The following is a 20,590-nucleotide window of genomic DNA, read 5'->3' on the forward strand; positions in this document are numbered from 1 at the left end:
GTCATTGCTATGCAAGCTTGTATGGTGGGCTGATTCCCTAGGGATGGAAACGGTCTGATAAGGGGATTGTTTATGCCTTTGCTGTATCGTTATCTTCCTGTCAAATGTGGTCAAATATGCAATTTTATGAATCCTATGTTCTTTTAATGGGTGCAGAAATCACCTGTCAAAGTGCCTCGTTTACATTCTGCTGTGATTGTATATGCCATTTTCACGATTAAAGCGAAGCGATTGTGGATCTTTTTTCACGAAATGTAGCAAATCATTCATTTTATTTTAAAAAGAATGTATCTAATATTTCACATAAATGCATTTTTTACACATCACTTTGAAGAATACAAAAAAAACAAAAACATCAGCAAATAAAATTCTGTACTCCCTAACGTAAAAGCAAGTAATAAATGCCACTTGTTTTATTTGCTTTACAATTCACAAATAAAAACCCTTCGCTCGGTTGTTACTGGTAAAAGACAGTTGCCCGAAATAAGCAAATCTTGCCGAGGACAAAGGAACATTTTCGCCAGCTAAAACCAGACAACGATTTATACAAGTATATAAAAGAATAATTATTTGCAAATTTGAGGAACAATTGATTGAATGACCTGAGAATAGACCATGTTGACTTTGCCTTCTTGCACTTTTTTTTTTGTTTGTTTGTTTTTTTGTTTGGCACAGGAATGCACCCGTTCACACGTAACGACACACAACATTTCTCACAGTGACATTGCACAACATCGATCATGAAGATGATTACTTACCCACGGCGTTCTCAAAGTTCTGGCCCGTTCCTCGCTCGTTTCTTAAACAGAAGGAACTGCTGTCAGGTGACACTGAAAAGCACAATGGTGAGCGTTTCGTTCCTTCATGACAACACAAATGGGACGCAATTGGAGATATCCAACAACATAGTCAACCTGTAACCCGCTTAACAAGGCCTACGTATATTAAGCACACAGTGTCATGGTCAACTGTTTCAGGCATCTATCTGTGTGTATGGCAGAAGAGAGAGATTCGACGGACGTGATCATGTGCCCACAAGGTGTTATCCTTACAGGGCCTGTGCACAACGATGGCTTAAATGAGAGGAAATCCAATATAGTTGGGCGTCTGACGCTTCTAAAAGCATCTTTATGTTAAATCCAAATGAGTTAGGTAGTTTGTAAGACATTCTTCTTCTTCTTTTTTTTTACCCAAAACATCACGTACATTCAAGAAATAAATCTACTATATCAAAAACAACTTATTTCACATCATTTACACGAGTCTGATAGAAAGTGTGGAACAGATGGCGCGTCACGGCCCTGTTGCTCCCTGCGCAGGCGTCACAGACGCGTCTCCCGCTCCGGGTCATAATCTGCGGTCTGTGGGCATTGGTCCGAGTTACAGCTGTTGTTTTCTTCTTTCCTGAGGGCCTGCAGTTCGCCGGCCGCGGCCCCCGTGCCTCCGTTTGCCAGCGTGTTGCGCTCTTGCCGCTGAACGTGCCGTCGTAACACCACCAGACCGAGAAAGCACAGGAAGAAGGAAGCGGTCCGTAAGCCCAGCGTCAGGCCCAGATATGCTATCCTGAAAATACAGGATAATCAAATGAACACAATTACAAACTTAAACATGTCAGGGTTTCTGCGGGTCTTAGGAAGTCTTGTATCAGAGCTAAATGTCTTGAAACTTGCATGCATTGCAAAAAAATAAAGATAATATTCTCCTCAATATTTTGTTTTCCAATAAACATATCTGAACATCCTTTAAATGAAGATACATTTCCTTGAGATGCAAATGTAAAATGTCTTCGAATATTGTACAAAACTAAGTAAGCTTATGCTTAAAACAAGAACAAATATCTGTCAGTGGTGTATGAAAAAAAAAAGTCCAGTTGTTCAGTTTTTTTTCAGTTTTGTTCTTGTTTTAATCATAAACATACTTCAGTTGGATTCATTTAAAACAAGACTTCTTATGTCACTTTGTTTCTCAAGTAAGTGTATCTTGATTTACAAAATACTACAAAAAACTACAATTAAAAAAAACTACAAAAATACTGAGAATTTTTTTTTTTTTTTTTTTTTTTTTGCCATGTGATCAGAATGTACAGTAAAAGTTATTTTCATAATCTAGAGGTTTGGAGCACAGCTATTCAAGCTACAAGCTATTAAAGTTTAAACATTAAAATTAATTTAAAAAAAATGATATATATATATTATAAAGTTGTATTTTCAAACAAACTGTTGCTTATATAACTCATTGTGTGCTTCCTATATATTTACATTTAAAGAACGCTGACCTATTTTGTTCCCTTCAATTCATATCTTACATTTTCTTTACTTGGTCTTAAATTTACTTTCTCCAAACCTGCAGAAACCCTAAAAACACAAGATCTGTGTAATTTCTCATAAGAATTTCAGGTAACACTTTACAGTGGCCTTGTTACAAATGTTACATGTTCTCACTATAGCAATAACAGTAAATCATACATAAATTCATGCAGCTAACCCTAAACCAATAACCATAACCCCATAATAAGTGCATGTTGTTAATTAATATTACTCTGCACTAAAATGTGCAATTACAGTGTAAAAAGGACACAGTAAAATAGTGTCACTGAATACTACACAAGATATGTTTACATGCACTAGTTTTTCTAAATGTATCCAACCCGATTTCAGATTCTGAATCTTCTGTTTATATGAACCCTAAATATTGCAATCCAATTTGCATATTACTTTACATGAGCATTAAATGCATTCTAAACAAAACTTATTAGCACGTGGCATGATGCAATTTTTGCCTAAAAAGAAAACTGACATGTCAAATGAGCATTTTTTGGCAAATATTTATCAAACATTTAATCCAGTATTCACTGGCCAGTTCGTGAGATGCGAGACGTAAATAAACAAACATTTGTAAAACATAAAATGCATGTAAACACATGCATCACGGCCCAAAATATTTCTGAATCCGATTGAGAACATTTAGATTCAAGCACTATATTTTTTCCTGTTTACACCTGAAAATTAATTCAAACCACACTCATTTGGATTGATTGAGGTGTTTACTACAAATAAAAATTTGTTTTCATTTATTTGGAAAAACCATATTTTTAATTTAGCAAAAAATACAAGTTAGTTGTGTTGCTGCTTTTGCTTATTCCAACCCTACACTGTAGTATGCATGTAGGTGGAGTGTGGAGAGATGAGCTGAATACCTGTAGGCAGTAGTGTTGTAGATTCGACAGGCTCCTCTCCCACCGCATTTCTTCTGACCCCATTTCAGACAGGTGGTGTCTATGATGGCTCCGAAGTATATAGGAGCTGGAATTCCAGCTGTGGAGAACAAAAAAACAGCATTCCATCCACTACTGCTTCAAAACAAATCATCATTACCACCGTGACTAAACAATGATTCAGCAGAGACGTCAGCAGCAGCAAACACCAGAGCGTCTCTCACCTAGAGTGCGTGTCGTCAAAGTGTGAAAACCCAAAGCTAAAGACTTCAGCTGAGGTCTGATGCATCTGTCGATGAAACCAGAGAAAGAGCAGCTAGATTATCTCCTTTCAGAATAATATAAAAACACGTTTGACAGATGAGCTGCATACAAGAAATAAGACATTTAAGATTCTATATCGCTAAAAGAATGCAAATATAATAAAAAAGGAAACAGATACTCTAAAAAAATAAATACAATAGAACCAAGTACACTACCTACTATGACTACTTCTAATAGATAATAAAGATTTAATTAATAAATAATTGCATAGTTTGCATATTGAATAATTGCATAGTGATGTTTGATTGATATTTTATTTAAATTTAAATTATTTAATTACTAATAAAATGATTATTATTTTGCATGTAAAAGGCGTGTAAAAATTTTAATAACCATAATATATTATCAACCCTATTTTTCTGTTTGTCATAATAAATTAAATAATCATTGCATGTTATAAAAAGTATTTATTATGAAAATAAATAGAAGAATAGGGTTTTGTTTTTGATTTAAGATGAAGGCATTGCAAATCATTCATAAAATATTGCAAAAAGTTATTTTTATTTTTACATGCCTTTAAAAAAAAAAAACTGAAATCATATTTTGTTGCAAAAACATTTTTCTTTAAAATAACATACATTGCTGAATTGTAAACAAGACCACAAACATTTATTATGAAAATAAAAAACTATCTTATATGTACCATGAACTGCTAACACTGTTCACTGTGGATGACTTTATCCACTGTATTTGAATTAAGACATTTAAAAATCAATCAGGATGCATATTATTATGCATGATATTATTGGTTATTTGTATTTTTAAACAGACGGAAAAAAGTAGCATCAGTTATTACAGTTTGTTAAATTAAAATCTTTAACTTGCATCCATAAATTGTGCATAATACCAGAAAATTTTTATGAAAATACATTGATTTTATATTGCTAAGAGGATGATCAAACATGAACAGAGTGATTTCTATCTATCGAATCAAGCCGCTAGACTTTAGAAAAGCACTATGTAGATTACTTCATCCAAAGTAATCACATCTTCTCTCAAAAGCTACAGACACACAGGAACTTTTATTTCACCAAACAAAGCCGGGTCAGCGCTGCTGCTGCCGCCGCTAACCTAATTTAGCCCGAGGGAGGCTGAGCATTCCAGCAGCGTCAGCTGACTGAGCTTTGGGAGAAAGCTGACAGTCCCTGGTGCTAAAGCTTTTCCTTTCAAGACACAAGTCTGATTACTGAACTTCACAAGTGACCATAAACTTGTCTCGAATGATTTTACATTCAATCGAGTGACAGTTTTGACTGGCCTACAGTTCTCGACTAAGACATGAAATAATGAGGGGGAAATCACATTAGTGCTGCAGACACATGCAGTCAGTTTTCATCTGTAATCTGCTTTTGAACTAAGGGGGGAAAAAACAAACACATGACTGGACGACCTTTCTGTGCTTCCATTCTGTTGTCTATGAAACGATAATTCAGCATGCAAACAAAGTTCACTTTACCAAGACTTTCTAATATTTATTAGATTCAAAATTTTCAAGCATTCTATCACTTGCTCACCAATGGATGCAGTGAATGGGTGCCGTCAGAATGAGAGTCCAAACAACTGATAAAAACACCACAATAATCCACAAGTAATCCAAAATCGAGAAACAAACTGATTTACATCTTTGATGTCCGGAGGGTGAGCACATTTTCTGCAAAAGCTTATTTCTGGGTGAATAATTCCCTTAAAGCGAGCCGTAACGCTCAGGATCATCGGCGGTTCCTGAACAATAAATCACGGTCAGATATTCACCTGATGAGCAGCATGTATCCTGGCGTTCCGCCCAGCGAGATGATAAAGGAAGTGATGACAGACAGAGCCAGGAAGTAGGGGAAGACTCGATGGCAGCTGTCTCTGTTGTTGCATTGGCCCACACTGGCCGTATGATTCCCGACTGCTACACAACTGCACTGCTCGAACACCTGAAACACACAAACACAGCACATCAGACGCTACTTAAAGCAGCAAAACAACATCACAGTGCATTGCTCTGTTGGTTGTTGGTTGCAACTTGGTTGCAACTTACTCAGTGCAGTGATTTCCTAACCACAATTTTTAACTAGGTCTACCATCACATATACTGTCTGATAAAATATGGGCGATTAATAATAATAAAAAAAGGTCATTAAAAGTTTTATTCATGCAGTTAATGAGCTCATATTAAAAAGCATTCACCCATTTCTAAAACTGGTTCTTTTATTTCTTGCAATCTTTGATTTGAAGCAAAAGAAAAGAAAGAAAAGCAGACAAAAGGTGAAAGACTGCTTAAATTCTTTGAGGGAATGAGCTACTGACCCCATTATGTAGCAGAAATGTTCAAAATGGTCACATGATGCACAAATAATATTGATGATTCTCTCTTGGATTGTGTTAAGTATTGTTATATTTAAAGATTTATTTTTTTTAAATAATTAAAATGAATTTTGATGAAGTGTGCGGTTTAAGTTCCTTACCAATAATATTGTAATTGTATTTATAATATTTTATTTTCTCCTCTTTCTATTGTAGAGCGCTCTACATTATTTATTTTCAGTGTGATAAATATTAATGCATTATTTTGTCAAGCCTTAATACATTTTCCTATGAGCTTCACAGGCAAATGTAAAAATGTACAATTGTTCTAAATATAAAAAGCAATGAAAAAACTAATTTTAAACGTTGCAGTTGTTTATCAACTAAAAAAATCTAATGAAATAAAATCAATTTAGATGAAGTGTGTTGCTCAAGTTATTTATTTACCAGTTATATTTATTATATTTTTATTTTCTACATTTTATATTGCAAACTACACTGCATTGACTATTTTTAATGCGGTATATGAATATTAATGCATTATTCTATCCAGCCTTAATACATTTTCCTATGCACTTCACAGGCAAATATAACGTAAAAATGTATAATTGTTCTAAATGTAAAAAACAATGAAAAATTTATTTTTAAAAGTTATTGTAGTTGTTTATTTAAAAAAAATTTAATTAAAATAAACTTAGATTGCTTATGCATTGCTTATTTTCCAATTATATTTATTGGAATTATATATTTTGTATTTTTTCTACATTTTCTATTTTAGAGTGCACTGCATTGACCATTTTTAATGTGGCACATGAATATTAATGCGTCATTTTGACCAGCTTTAATACATTTTCCTATGTTCTTCACAGGCAAATGTAACATCTAAAAATGTAAAATTATTGTAAATGTAAAATGCAAAGAAAAAAATTATTTAAAGATAATGTAGTTGTTTATATAAAAAAGAAGAAATAAATTCAAGCCAAAATCACAATATGGCTTCAACAGAAGCATAAAATAAATTACTAAAAATCAAAGGTGTCTGTTTTTAAAGTTTTAAATTTTTAATCTTACTAAATCTCTCTCTCTCTCTCTCCATATATATATATATATGGAGAAAATAAATTAGTTGTTTAATATTAAAGATGTTATATTTATACATTTTCTACTTTAATTTAACTTCATCTAAAAAATATACGCTGTCCATATATTGAACAAATACAGTCACAAGGTGCTCTTTGGTTGAGATACAGTCAACAAAAGATTACACCAATTCTTTCTTTAGCAACAGTCTGAAAGGAAGGGACAAAAGACAGTGTGTATAACAGATGCTGGAGATATGAAAAGGACACACAGGATGGGAGGGAGGAAGCACAGTCTGCAGATTAAAGTCAGAGTATCACAGCCGTTTAGATGCTATGAAACTCCACAGTGTTTAGACAGAACCGAGCAGGTCTGCGCTCTCAAAGAGAGACGGGGAAGGAACCGTCTCAGGAAGTTTCAAAAATTCAATATAGCCTTTGAGCTGAAGACAAACAGGTTGTGCACACCCTTCAGAGAGTGCTGGGAAAAGCCGAGTTCAAGGCATATTGAACACAACACAATGTGGCTCGCATTCTTTGAAGGGACGGGACAACAAACACACGCCATTGTTCCAGAATCACACTCCTGGTTCAGAGGCCGTGCTTACCGTGTCCATTCCAGAGCCGTGGGACGTCCGGCATCCAGCCAGGCAGGGGGAGATGTAGGTGAGGCCGTTCTCACCGCACACGGGGTCCCAGTTTCTTCTGGGACAGTCACAGATTGTGTTGCAGGACGCCAAGAGATATTTGTCTTCTTTGTACAGACTTTCCGTCCTAATTTGTTAGACGTAACAAGCAGATTGTTACTGGCTCATCCAGCTCTTATCATTTAGCAAATCAAGCACATCATATAATTCATACCTTTGTGTCATACAGATCAGTAAAAAGGACAATGCTGACTTGTACTTCAGTAAAACAGAAAAAAAATATTCTCAAGAGGAAACCTCACTCCCATCAGGAGTAAAAACTATTTTGATGAAGTTGATTTTATGATTGGTGGATCTCTCTTGGATTGAGGATCATCAAATTTTCATCATATATTTTGATGAATTAACAGTAAATTTATTGTTTAATTTATAAGGCCTGCTTCAGTAATTCATAATTCTTATGATGCGTTCAAAACTTGGCATAAAAAGCATTTATGTGCAATTTTCCCCCTCTTTCTTTCTATGGTGGAATGCATTACAGCGTTATTATAGTTAACTAAAACTAAAACCAAGATCATTACCAAAACTAAAAACAATACTAAAACAGCATTTTGTTACTTAAAATAAAACATTTTTTTTTTTTTTACATTTATGCATTAATAATGCATTAACTGACATTTACTGCATTTATTAACCTTAGTTAATGTTAGTTAATAAAAATGTTATGTTAGTTCACAGTGCATTTACTAATTTTAACAGACCCAATGTTTGATCTTAAAAAATTTATTAATAAATGCTGATCCTAATATTAAAAATAATTACTATAGGCTGTGAAAGTTTTATTCATTGTTAGTTCATGCCAACTAATGTAGTTAATGTTAACAAAAGAAAGTGTTATCAAAAACTTAAACTTATTTTATTTATTTACTTATTTTACTTATTTATTTTTATAGAAAGACTGGATAAAAATTACAAAAACAAAACAGAATTACTAAAACTTCAATAAAAGTTAACTAAAAATTTAAAAATGAAAAACTATTAATTAAAACTATGATAATATCTCAATGATACAAATAACGATGGGGCACTGCATTGATTGTGGTAAACATATATTATTTTTTCCAGCCTTAATAGATTTTTCAATGAACTTCACAGGCAAATGTAAAATACAAAATTGTTGTAAATGAAAAATGCAATGCAAAATTATACATATATATAATCATTCTTCAACAACAAAAGATATGCAAAGCATTTCCTCTTCTGTCAAAGATTATCCTATTTATTCTGCTTATGCATGATGATATAGTTGCATTTTATTATTTGCATTTAGCATTGTTTGCTTGACCTTAATAAGGCCGATTACATAAACTACTTGGACTAGTCTTCACCAAGTCACTTTTTTTTTTCTTCAAGTAACTTTTTAAAAAATATTTTCCTAAAAATGTAGACTGGAGTTTTTTGAATCCATAAAGTAAGATTGATTACCCATTGGCTAACTGCAAACTGGTCAGACTAGGTTTTAAGACACAACAAAATGGCCCCAGATTTGAGCAGAAGCCAAACTGAAAGTCTCGTCCTACCCATTGTATGACCTGGTGATGCCGGCCACACTGGCATTCTCACATCCCATGGTGAAGAAGAAAAGCGACAGGAAGTAGCCCAGGAGAGACGTTCCCAGTGCAAACTTGGCTGCTCCCATGATGCTCAGCTTGAACTTCTTCATGATCACACCCCCCGAGAACATTCCCAAGGCCACGGCTGGGATGTTGATGACTCCTGAAAAAACAGACTGCATCAGGAAAATCTGGATCAAAGGAGCAGCATCACAGATTTGAAACAAAGGCGAAGGCTCTTCTTGTGCTTGAAAGGTTAAGGGATACAGAATAGGTCTATTTGTTTTCCCTCCGTCTGATTTTCAAATGCTAATGCCGTTTCCCGAAACGCACGACAGTCTCTGGTGTCTGCATGCGTTGAGCTGATATTATTTTTGGATTTCGTTCTCTTTCATATGCAGTAATGGTCCATATCATACTGTGATTTAACCGAGCTATAAAAACCTTAAGATTCGATATAAGAACTATAGATTAATATTTAACACACATTAATAAAATAGAATCAAAACATGTAGCTCTAAGGTCACAGCTGCACTGTGAACGGTAACGTATCCGTGTTTAGAGGAAGACGACGTACCCATTAAGAAGTTGGCTTTGGACGCTGACTGTCCGTAATGTTGCTCGATGTATTTTGGCTTGTATGTCACCATACCGATCAAAGAGTTGAACTGGATGATGGTGATGCAGAGATACAAGAAGTAGACTGGGTTCCCCAAAAGGGATCTCAGCGTTGGCAAAAAGTCTGAAAAACATGAATACAAAATGTTTAAGAATGATGCAAATAGTTGCTGTTTGTTTGCCAATCGACAGCATACATGCACCCACAACTGTTCAGTCATTGCATTAAATACAAAATGGCAAACTTCACAAACTTTCTTAGGATTAACTTGAATTTCTCATTTAGAAAAGTAATTCTATTGTTTTGTCATTTTAAATCATGCAAGCAAAACATTTGACTTTGCTAAAGGCACATTGTTCTCATTTAGAAAAGTAATTCTATTGTTTTGTCATTTTAAATCATGCAAGCAAAACATTTGACTGAAAAGCATGACAACGCTTTCTTTAACCCTGGAAAGACTGACGTATGGAAAAATGACTTTTTTTTTTAAAACAGTTAAAGTGTTTATGGAACCTTTAGACAAAGTAAAAAAAATTTTAAAAAAAATAGTTTTTTTTTTTTTTTTATCCATTAGACTTTTATGGCTAATATAGTCTGATATAGTGAGAATATGGAGGACGAAACAGCTCAATTTCATTCAAAGGCCCAAACTGAGCAAATATATGGAATTTGGTGTAGATTTATGGACAAAAAGTGATGCAATTCTGATCAATGAGATCTTTATAACAGTATAGCAGATACCATAAAATGCTATAAAAATCAGGGGTCACGCTGTATCTCCAATAATATGTCTTAGTGAGATGAGATTGAAATGGTCCAAACATATAATGCAATGCAATCCAATGATGACTGAGAGGTGAAGAAATAAATGTTCCTCAGAAGATGTGAGATGTTTTGGAGGCTTGGGAAGATCATACCTCCACTGAGGAACAGTGAAAGTAAAGCAAATGTTCCTCAAAAGATCCTGATGATCAGATTTGAGACGCTCTGATTTTTCTACAAAATAATTCAATCAAGTAAAGCTGAGCTGCTTCAGTCAAGTAAGTGTTTAAATTGAAATATTATTAAAGTTAATCTTACACTCAGTTCATAAAAATTTGAAGTACATGAAGCACGAGCCAAAGGTGGACATTTGTACAATTATACTAAAAGGACTTTTACTTACTAAAAAAAATTATAGCATGCATGCAGTAGATGGTGTACTACAGTTTTTTCAGCAGAATTTAGATCATCAAATATGATACAATAGACTTTCTAGGTCTGAAAATAAATGCCAATATATTGTTTATTAATGCAATGACAATCCAGCACTTTATATGGGTCATCAATGTCCAAATGTGCTTTTTATGCAGCCTGGACCTGCGCAGACTTCTGATATTTTAGATGGGGAATTTTTTTGTGAATTTTAGGTGATTTACCTTTGGCCATTTCTAGGAAGTTTGCTGGCTCGTCTGCCTGGTACTTGTGCTCCAGCAGGGGCGAGTCTTTGATGAAGCTGGTCCGCTCTGGAGAATACTTGGCAAGCCGTCTCTCTGGCAGGGGCAAAGACTTGGGCAAGAACCAAAACGGCACCGCCGAGAGCAGGGTGATGAGTCCTGCAATAAGGTATCCCAGCCACCAGGCGCCTACCCAGCGTGCATCTCCCGGGGTGATGCTAATGCTCTCTGTGAGAAGACAGTCACACACATACACACACGCATATGTCAACAGCGAGAATACAGACGCTACAAGGCTCGCTGCAGCTTGTCACATGTTCAGAATATTTGGGCCAGGCAGACAGTCGAGGCAGATGCAGACTGTGATCCACAGACAGTCTTAGATGTCTCGCACTCTCTCTCGACGCTCTCAGCTTATCATGTACGCTCAGACAGCCTCCATGTTGCCAGGAGATCGAAACGTTTGTAGCATTTCACATAAACACGGAATGGATTGATCAAACACATTTTTTGCCACATTTAATCCTGAAACGCAAAACGAGATGTTCTGCGGAATGCTCAAACTGCTCTTTTCCATACAAAATTACGGAATAATGCCGATCCTTCTGTCAACCCTATTGGAAAAGGGCATCTCAGGAACAACACTCCAGTGGTTTGAGTCTTATCTCTCAGATAGGTCCTTCAAGGTATCTTGGAGAGGTGAGGTGTCCAAGTCTACTGGGGTGCCTCAGGGCTCAGTTCTTGGACAACTTTTTTTCTCTGTCTACATGGCATCACTAGGTTCTGTCATTCAAAAACAAGGCTTTTCACTGCTATGCTGATGACACTCAACTCTACTTTTCATTTCATCCTGATGATCCAACGATAGCTGCTCGCATCTCAGCTTGTCTAACAGACATTTCTTGCTGGATGAAGGACCATCACCTTCAACTCAACCTTGGCGAGACAGAACTGCTTGTGGTTCCAGCAAACCCATCGTTTCATCCCAATTTCACCATCCAGTTCACCATGCACATCAACAATAACTCCTTCAAAAACAGCCAGAAACCTTGGAGTTATGACTGATGATCAGCTGACTTTCTCAGACCACATTACTAAAACTGTCCGGTCCTGCAGATTTGCTTTATTCAACATCAAGAAGATCAGGCCCTTTCTTTCAGAACATGCTTCACAACTCCATGTTCAAGCTCTGTGCTCTTTTGGCAGGTCTTCCAGCCAGTTCTATCAAATCTTTACATTTAATCCAGATGTCATACTCTATTATTAATAATGGTTCTTATTATCAATGTTAAAATCAGTTTTTGCGGCTTAATATTTTTGTTTAAACAGTAATCCATTTTTTTTAATCCTGGATTCTTTGCTAAACAGAAATCCAAATCATTTATTTGAAATAGAAATGTATTTGAAATAGAAATATTTTGTAAGATTATATATATATTTTTTACTGTCACTCCTCATAAATGTAATACATCCTTGCTGAATAAAACTATTACTAATTTACTAATTTCTTTCTTTTTTAAGCTTTCTAACTCCAATTTTTTTGAATGGCAATGTATCACAGCTTACACAAAAATATTAAACAGCAAAAACAATGTTTTCAACCTTAACAATAGTAAAAAAAAATATTTCTTGAGCAGCAAATCAGCATATGATAATGATTTCTGAAGGTTAATGTGACACTGAAGACTGGAGTAATGAGGCTGAAAATTCAGCTTTGATCACAGAAATAAATAATAACACATAGAAAACATATTTTAAATTTCACTAATGTTTAACTTTTGACTATTTTTGATAAAAAGTGCAGCCTCCCTAAGCATTAGATAATTCTTTCCAAAATGTATTCAAAAATCTTATTTATGTAATCTTTAGTATCATTAAATGCAGAAATCTCTATAGAAACAATATTCCTGCAAGGATTTATGCTTATGATCCAGATGTTGTAGTCTGTACTTTGTTTTATTGTCCATTAAATACAATTAAAGCCAAAACATTTGATGTTAAGGTATGTGATACAGTTTTTATTGGCTGAATATTTACTATACAGTATCTTACAGCTTAACTTTACTGCCAAATGTCTTGACTTCAGGGCGTAACGCTATATTATCCATGAACTCCAACACGCATTATTTCACATACAGTATATGAAATTTGCAATGCCAAAAAAGTTCTGGAAGGAATCAGCTTCATACGCCACGATGTACTGATCACTGATTTCTGAACCTTCTAAGTACACACGCACATATCTAATATTAATATGATGCAATTTAAGGATATTACATGTTTCAGTTTATGCCCCCTTTAACCTCTCAGTCTCATTTCACAGGCACATCTCATCCAAAACAGCTGTTGGATAAATCGCAGCTTAACATTTATGACCCTTTACATCGTCCCGAGTCAAATAAAGTGCGCATTCGCATGCCAGAAACGTACTCAGATCCAACATAAACAACCTCTGTGGCTTTCAAACAAGAAACAACAAAGTTTTTTATTTCTTCCCGCTTTTGTTTGAAATACAAACAAAATGAGACTTATATGAATAAGCTGGATTTCCTCCAGATTTCCTCTTGATTTCACAGCGAATTACTTCTTTAAAAACCTTTTAGGAGCTTGAGATTCCCTAGTCTAGTCTATACGAGACAAAACCCATGAAAACATATTGAATAGAAGCATTTTCTATTATTTTTGGCTCTTTATATTCAAGAAAACCGTGACTTATACATTTTCAGAGACATACGGCACAATATTCAACACATTCAAGTCATCCAGATGCAACTGAACTCAACGACTCCTTTAGGAAATAGTGCATTGCTGTTTGACTCACCCATGTTGACAAATCCAATGTCCACGTATATCTTGGCACAAACGGACCCCAGCAGGTAGCCAAACACCGGACCGATGACTGATATCGTCTGGACGCATCCTAATACAGACAGCAAGAATTGATTAGTCTGGGCTGTTTACCAAGAAAGACCATGCTCTCTAGGAAAAACAATTAATACCAGGAAGCCGTTAAGGGCAAAACAGTCTGGGATTCTCTCTGAATGCATGGTAATCGATGAAGCAGCAAATGCATATCTGTTCTATATTCACTCCAATTGTATATGCATGCGCAAACGTATAGATGTACCGATGTAGAAGGCTGCGTTCTCCTCCAGAGCGTGATCATCGATGTACGAGATTCCCAAAGGCTGCACTGGGGTCTCGCCGATTCCTCGCAAGATATTCCCTAGGAAAACATAGATCCACATGGACAACCTGGACTCGTGTTCGCAACCTGAGAATGAGGGAAGAGGGGGTGAGAAGGGTTGCAAATGTCAGGCATTTCGAGGAACTGACACGACAGATATACCAAATAAAATGAGACAGGATAAACAAGCAAGGACAGATTATTGCACAGCCATGCATCTTGAAAAAAAATGGCGTAATATTAGCTAATTTGGTGATACTGAATTAAAATAGTCAATAAAAACTTCAATCAAATAAGAATAAGAAGATTTTTCAAATTATACAACAAAAGCAGTCAAATGTCAAGTTTTGTGTTTTTTAAGTATTCAAAATGCATCCTTTAACTTACAATCTGCAAAGGAGTTGAAAAATATGTCCATATACTTCATTTAATGTCAGTGAACTTTACAAAATAAGCTTTTTTCACAAAGTCTGCTTTTTCTGTCAGTATCTGTAGTAAATCACCCACGGATAGCAGAAAACATCAGGGTCATGTTTGCACTTTCTCCCGTCACTAATTCTAACCTTGAAATCAGGATTAGACATCAAATAATGTCCTACATATAAAAATCAGCTGAGAACTGAACAAATAGTTGTAACCTGGCTAAGATGGTAATTAAAATTCCTGGTAATTACTGGATAACACAAGACTTCTTCACCACAAAAATGGTTGTAAAAGCAAAAATACAACAAAATGCACAGATTTTGTAAGAAAGTGTGTCATGCTCAAGCAAAACAGGCAGTATTTTTGGAACCAGCACTCCAAAATTAGTAAGAAACAAGTATTGGATTTCATTCAGCAAATATGATGCTTTAGCATAACATAAACAAGCAAGACTATACTAAACCATATGAAGCCCTACATGGCACCAGCGTATGTTAGTCCCCCTCAGGTTTTATAACTAGTTTAACCAGCAAGACTCCAATCTACCAAGCCGTAATTGGTTCTGTACCTGAGCTGGGTCCTGCAGTAGTGCTGGGAGCCGTGGCCAGAACGCCAGAACCCACTGGACATGGAGAGAGGTTACTGCTCGAGTTCACTGACGATCGAATCGATGTTTCAAACTTGTAGCTGCATATAAAACATCAAAAGTTGGCAGCAGCAGAAATCAGAAACCATGTCACATGACACAACAAAAGGGATACAGACTGATACAACATACATATTTAGATCAGATTACAGTTTATATTTGTTAACAATAATGATTATGAAAAAGATAATGAAAAAGCATAATAATAATAATAATAATAATATTTTATTAATATATTATTAAAAGTTATCAATAAAAAAATATATTTTATTTTGTCAATAATGAAGACGGAAAAGGTGCGTTGTAATGATAATTACAAAATAGCTGATAATACAAATATTAATTTTTTATATTGTCAAGGACAGAAAAAACATTGTAATGATAATTAAATAAAAATAGTTAATTTTACACACACACACACACACACACACACACACACACACACACACACACACATTTATATATATATATATATATATATATATAAAAAAAGTTTATATATATATATATATATATATATATATATATATATATATATGTCAGCAATAATAAAGATGTGAAAGGTGCATGATAATGATAATTATAAAATAGTTTATAATAAAAATAGCAATCATTTTTTTTCAACAATATGTGTGTGTGTGTGTGTGTGGCTGATCTCTAGTGATCCCTGTGGGTGTAAAATATGTGTATGTATATACAATAATATATATATATATATATATATATATATATATATATAATTTTATTTTGTTAACAATAATGAAGGAAAAGATTCCTCATAATGATAATTAAATAATAAAAAGCGTTATAATAAAAAATCTGTATAAATGTATACAGTAAATATATCTATAAATCTGTAAAATGTTGACAAAAACATGACAAGAAAAAAATAATCCAGTCAAACTAATTTGTCTAAGATGGATCAGCTGTATATCACAATCTACATCAGACACTGTGAAACAAATCCACAGGTGAACTGAAAATAAATGACGCTCAGATTGAGCAGTTCACATTGTGAACATGCTGCTGTCGTAAAAACAGGACGCAATATAGAATGCATCATTTCTATAAATAATGTACTTCAAAAACATGGCCATACGAAACATTAACATATAAAATACAGCATGTCAATCCATCACGGAAACTGCACTCGAGTCTCTTTAAATACATCCGAGCTGCAGTGCCTTCGAAGAGCAGCGTGTAAAACTAAAAACCTGGCACACTTTCAAGGTTGAGACTGCATGTCGATGTACAAGGATGAAGTCAAATTTGAATGAGCAGAGCGAGGTCATGCAAAATTCTGTTTGTTCTGTATATCAACTGAAAATGTTTCCTTGATGCAGCAGCTTTACGATGCCAAGAAACACATCTGATAAAGAAACGGCACACAGCGTCTCACAGCAAACACACACTAAACACGACTCGAAGGCATTCGTGGGCTTTAATGAGATTAAACTAGATCCATGTGACCCTTTAAAACAGCTCACCCTGCTGACATCACACACATTTTCACTTACGGATGAAACTTTGGCTTACCGTCCGATTATAAAATGCGGCAAAGCAATTAGAAAAGTCCCAAGTGACATCAACAGGCAGCCGATGGCGATGATCTTCGGACGGTGAAGTTTGGCACCAAAGTAACTTACGAAGGCGATCACCAACAAGTTACCTAGAAGCAGAGAATGGGAAAAACAGTTTGGATAAACATTTAATGATATGGAAATTGCAACTGAGCTGAACAGGCTTTATTAATTAAATGATTTCTCCGAAAAATCCAAATAAAAAAGTGTGAACTTAAGTAAGCAACTATCCTTAAAGAGACAGTTCCCCAGAATTAAAATTCTGTCATCATCTGTCTTACGTTGTTCCAAACCTGTATGAGTTTCATGGAACACAAAAGAAGATATTTTCAAGAATGTTGGTAACCAAACAGTTGACGGTAGCCATTGGCTTTATAGTATAGAAAAAAAAAAACTATGGTAGTCAATGGCTACCGTCAGCTGTTTGGTCACCAACATTCTTCAAAATATCTTCTTTTGTGTTTAAGAGAAGAAAGAAACTAACACAGGATTGGAATAATATGATGGTGTGTGAATGATGACAAAATGTTCATTTTTGAATGAACTATTACTTTAATGCAAGCATATGAGGAAGATTAGAAGATCAGTATATAGACCACAATCTTCACATATTTATGTTATTGTACAAAATATAATTTTTAGCTTTAATCTACGAATGATGTATTGATTATTTGGTCATTTTGAGATAATCTCTGAACAGAAGATGTGATCAGTCCTAAAGTTTAATAATCCACTAATGGGTTGTGTACATTTTCTTTTTCCAAATATGTTAGGGGATATTAAAGGAAACGTTTACCCCAAAATTACAATTTGCTAAAAATTTGGAGGAATATGACATTCCATCACTTGTTCATCAGTGGATCCTCTAAACAGAACAGATTGATGCCTTGTTCATCAGCGAATGCTCTGCAGTGAATGGGTGCCGTCAGAATGAGAGTCCAAACAGCTGATAAAAACATCACAATAATCCACACCACTCCAGTGCATCAATCAATGTCTTGTGAAACCAAAAGCTGCGTGTTTGTAAGAAACAAAACCGTCATTAAGGCATTTTTAAAGTCAAATGCTTCCATCATAACATTGCTTTCTCCAGTGGAAAAAGTGGTCTTGTCTGAATCAGGAGAGAAATCTGCACAGATCAAGCTCTGTTCACAAGCCAAAACAGTCCATAACAGCTCTAAACAAACATGTGGCTAGATTTTGATGTGAGAGACAACAGGATATGCACTTTTTACACTGGAGGAAGCGTTATTATGGATTATGGACTTGGCCAGAAACAAGGGTTTGAAGTTAAAAACATCTTAATGCTGGATTTGTTTCTTCCAAACATGCAGGTTTTGGCTTCACAAGATGTTAACTGATGTTCTGGAGTGGTGTGAATTATTGTGATGTTTTTATCAGATGTTTGGACTCTCATTCTGACGGCACCCATTCACTGCAGAGCATCCATTGGTCAGCAAGTGATAGAATGCTACATTTCTCCAAATCTGATGAAGAAACAAACCCATCTATAAGTGAATTCTCAGCAAATTTTCCTATAATAGGTGAACAAGTGTAAAATACAAAGCAATTCTGATTGCGTATTTTTTGGTACTGGAGTGCATATTATCAGGCAATAAAAACCCCCATTATGATGACCCGTGAACGCACGTATCCGCTCCACAAACTCTCATTCCCAAATGATTTCTACATGATTGACCTCTTTGTCTGTGAGGAACATTTATTGGCAGATTTATTTGGTTTCTGAGCTTCACGGCTCCATGAACGGAGGTCTTTGTGAGGACGATTATTGCACAGTTCTGTACACAGCGTGGCGTTCAGGACATTTCACGGCTTTAATGGGAACAGGAATTCTCAGACATTTAGACCATGGCTCAGTTTAAGAGGAGGTCAGTCTAACCAAAAAGAAACAACTCACCCAAACATTTACAAAACACACAGCAGCCTTTGTTTGGCCTGTTTCTAGCACTTGTTAATAATGGGGACGCAAGGCAGTGAGACAGTGATGCTAACTCTGACACATGATCTCTGCGAGGCTTCACGCTGTTTCCCGCTTCTATGGAAACACTGGTTGCTAGGGCCACGTGAGCGGCATCTGCAACAGTGTGAGCAGGGTTTAGGCTCGCTTTCACTACTCTAGATTATGATTTTACATGCACAAAGATGAATAAAGAGCTGAGTCACTTTTGAAGCTTGTTGGAATAAAACTTTGATTAAAACAATCTTTTTATGGCTGCTTTGACGCATCCCTTACAACATAAAAATATAGATTTTTATTTTAATCCTGGCATCCCTGCACACCTGAAAAGTCAAAACATTAAGTGATTAAGATTTTGGGATAATCTTTAATTTTCTTTAATAATCTTTAATAGTTAATACTAATATAATATGTTAATAGTAATATGTAATAAAAATTAATTATATAATATGATTAAATAATAGATTAATATTAAAATTTTATTTAGTAAATATTCTATTTATATTTAGATAAATATTTGTAATTTTATTCAGTGAAAATGCATTAAATGGATTAATCTTTATATTTTATTTATTTAGTAAATTTTAGATTTATTTTCTAAATATTTGTAATTTTATCAGCAAGAAAGCATTGAATAGATTACGATTTATAATTTATTTATTTTATAAATATATGTATTTTATATATATTTGTAATTTTGTTCAGCAAGAATGCATCTAATCAATCAATATTTATATTTTATTTTTGTAACTATTATATTTACATTTATTATATTAATATTAGTCATTATATTCAGAAAAATGCATTGAATAATTAATATTTATATTTTGTTTATTTTGAAAATATTATATATTCTAAATATATATATTATATAAATATATATATATATTATATATATATATATATATATATATATATATATATATATTCTAAATATTATATATTATAATATAATATATATATATATATAATATAGATAATATATATATATATTCTATATATATATATATATATATAGTATATATATATTATATAAAATATTTCCTAAATATTTCTAAATATATATTTCCTAAATACAATGTAAATTACTATTTACATTGTATTTGTATTGCAAATATTATATTTATATTTATTTTCTAAATAATTCTAATTTTATTAATTAAGAATGCATTAAATAGATTAGTATATTGATCAGATTGATTAAATTAATCAAAAGTGACAGTACAGACATTTGTCATTTATAAAGATCTATTTCAAATAAATGCTGTTCTTTTGAGCTTTCTTTTTATCACAGAATCAAAGATTACGACTGTGATGCAAACAAGTACCCTGGTAATACCATATTTTCTTTGGGACCATGCTGTATATCAAAGTAAAGCCTTTTATTGCAATGTAATGACTTATGCATGTGTAAACTTAAAAATGCAATTTGCATTTGTGAAGATGAGCGCTTTACGCTGCAGTTGTGACTTGTTTAACGCTTTTGCAGTTGCGTAACTGTCCGATCTGTGGGATGACTGCACTGCAGACGATGACAGGCGTAAATTGCAGC

At 34.2% G+C, this 20,590-nt stretch overlaps 1 protein-coding gene across 1 annotated transcript in view; it reads right to left on the reverse strand.

Annotated features, from left to right (window-relative positions):
* Window positions 1–208: 208 nt before the first annotated feature.
* The window catches only part of LOC109085988 (solute carrier organic anion transporter family member 1C1-like), a 35,227-nt gene continuing 14,845 nt past the window's right edge, over window positions 209–20,590 (reverse strand). The window contains exons 4-15 of the mRNA XM_042721625.1: window positions 17,017–17,149; window positions 15,403–15,521; window positions 14,352–14,498; window positions 14,046–14,144; window positions 11,207–11,452; window positions 9,747–9,911; window positions 9,137–9,332; window positions 7,518–7,683; window positions 5,291–5,460; window positions 3,439–3,503; window positions 3,197–3,314; window positions 209–1,563 (exon numbers count right to left, since the gene is read on the reverse strand). Of these exons, the coding sequence (XP_042577559.1) occupies window positions 1,323–1,563; window positions 3,197–3,314; window positions 3,439–3,503; window positions 5,291–5,460; window positions 7,518–7,683; window positions 9,137–9,332; window positions 9,747–9,911; window positions 11,207–11,452; window positions 14,046–14,144; window positions 14,352–14,498; window positions 15,403–15,521; window positions 17,017–17,149 (1,865 nt within the window). The 3' untranslated portion in view covers window positions 209–1,322. The remainder of the gene's footprint in view (window positions 1,564–3,196; window positions 3,315–3,438; window positions 3,504–5,290; window positions 5,461–7,517; window positions 7,684–9,136; window positions 9,333–9,746; window positions 9,912–11,206; window positions 11,453–14,045; window positions 14,145–14,351; window positions 14,499–15,402; window positions 15,522–17,016; window positions 17,150–20,590) is intronic.

This window comes from Cyprinus carpio, chromosome B4 (assembly GCF_018340385.1).
Source record: "Cyprinus carpio isolate SPL01 chromosome B4, ASM1834038v1, whole genome shotgun sequence".
In the NCBI taxonomy this organism is placed as follows: Eukaryota; Metazoa; Chordata; class Actinopteri; order Cypriniformes; family Cyprinidae; genus Cyprinus; species Cyprinus carpio.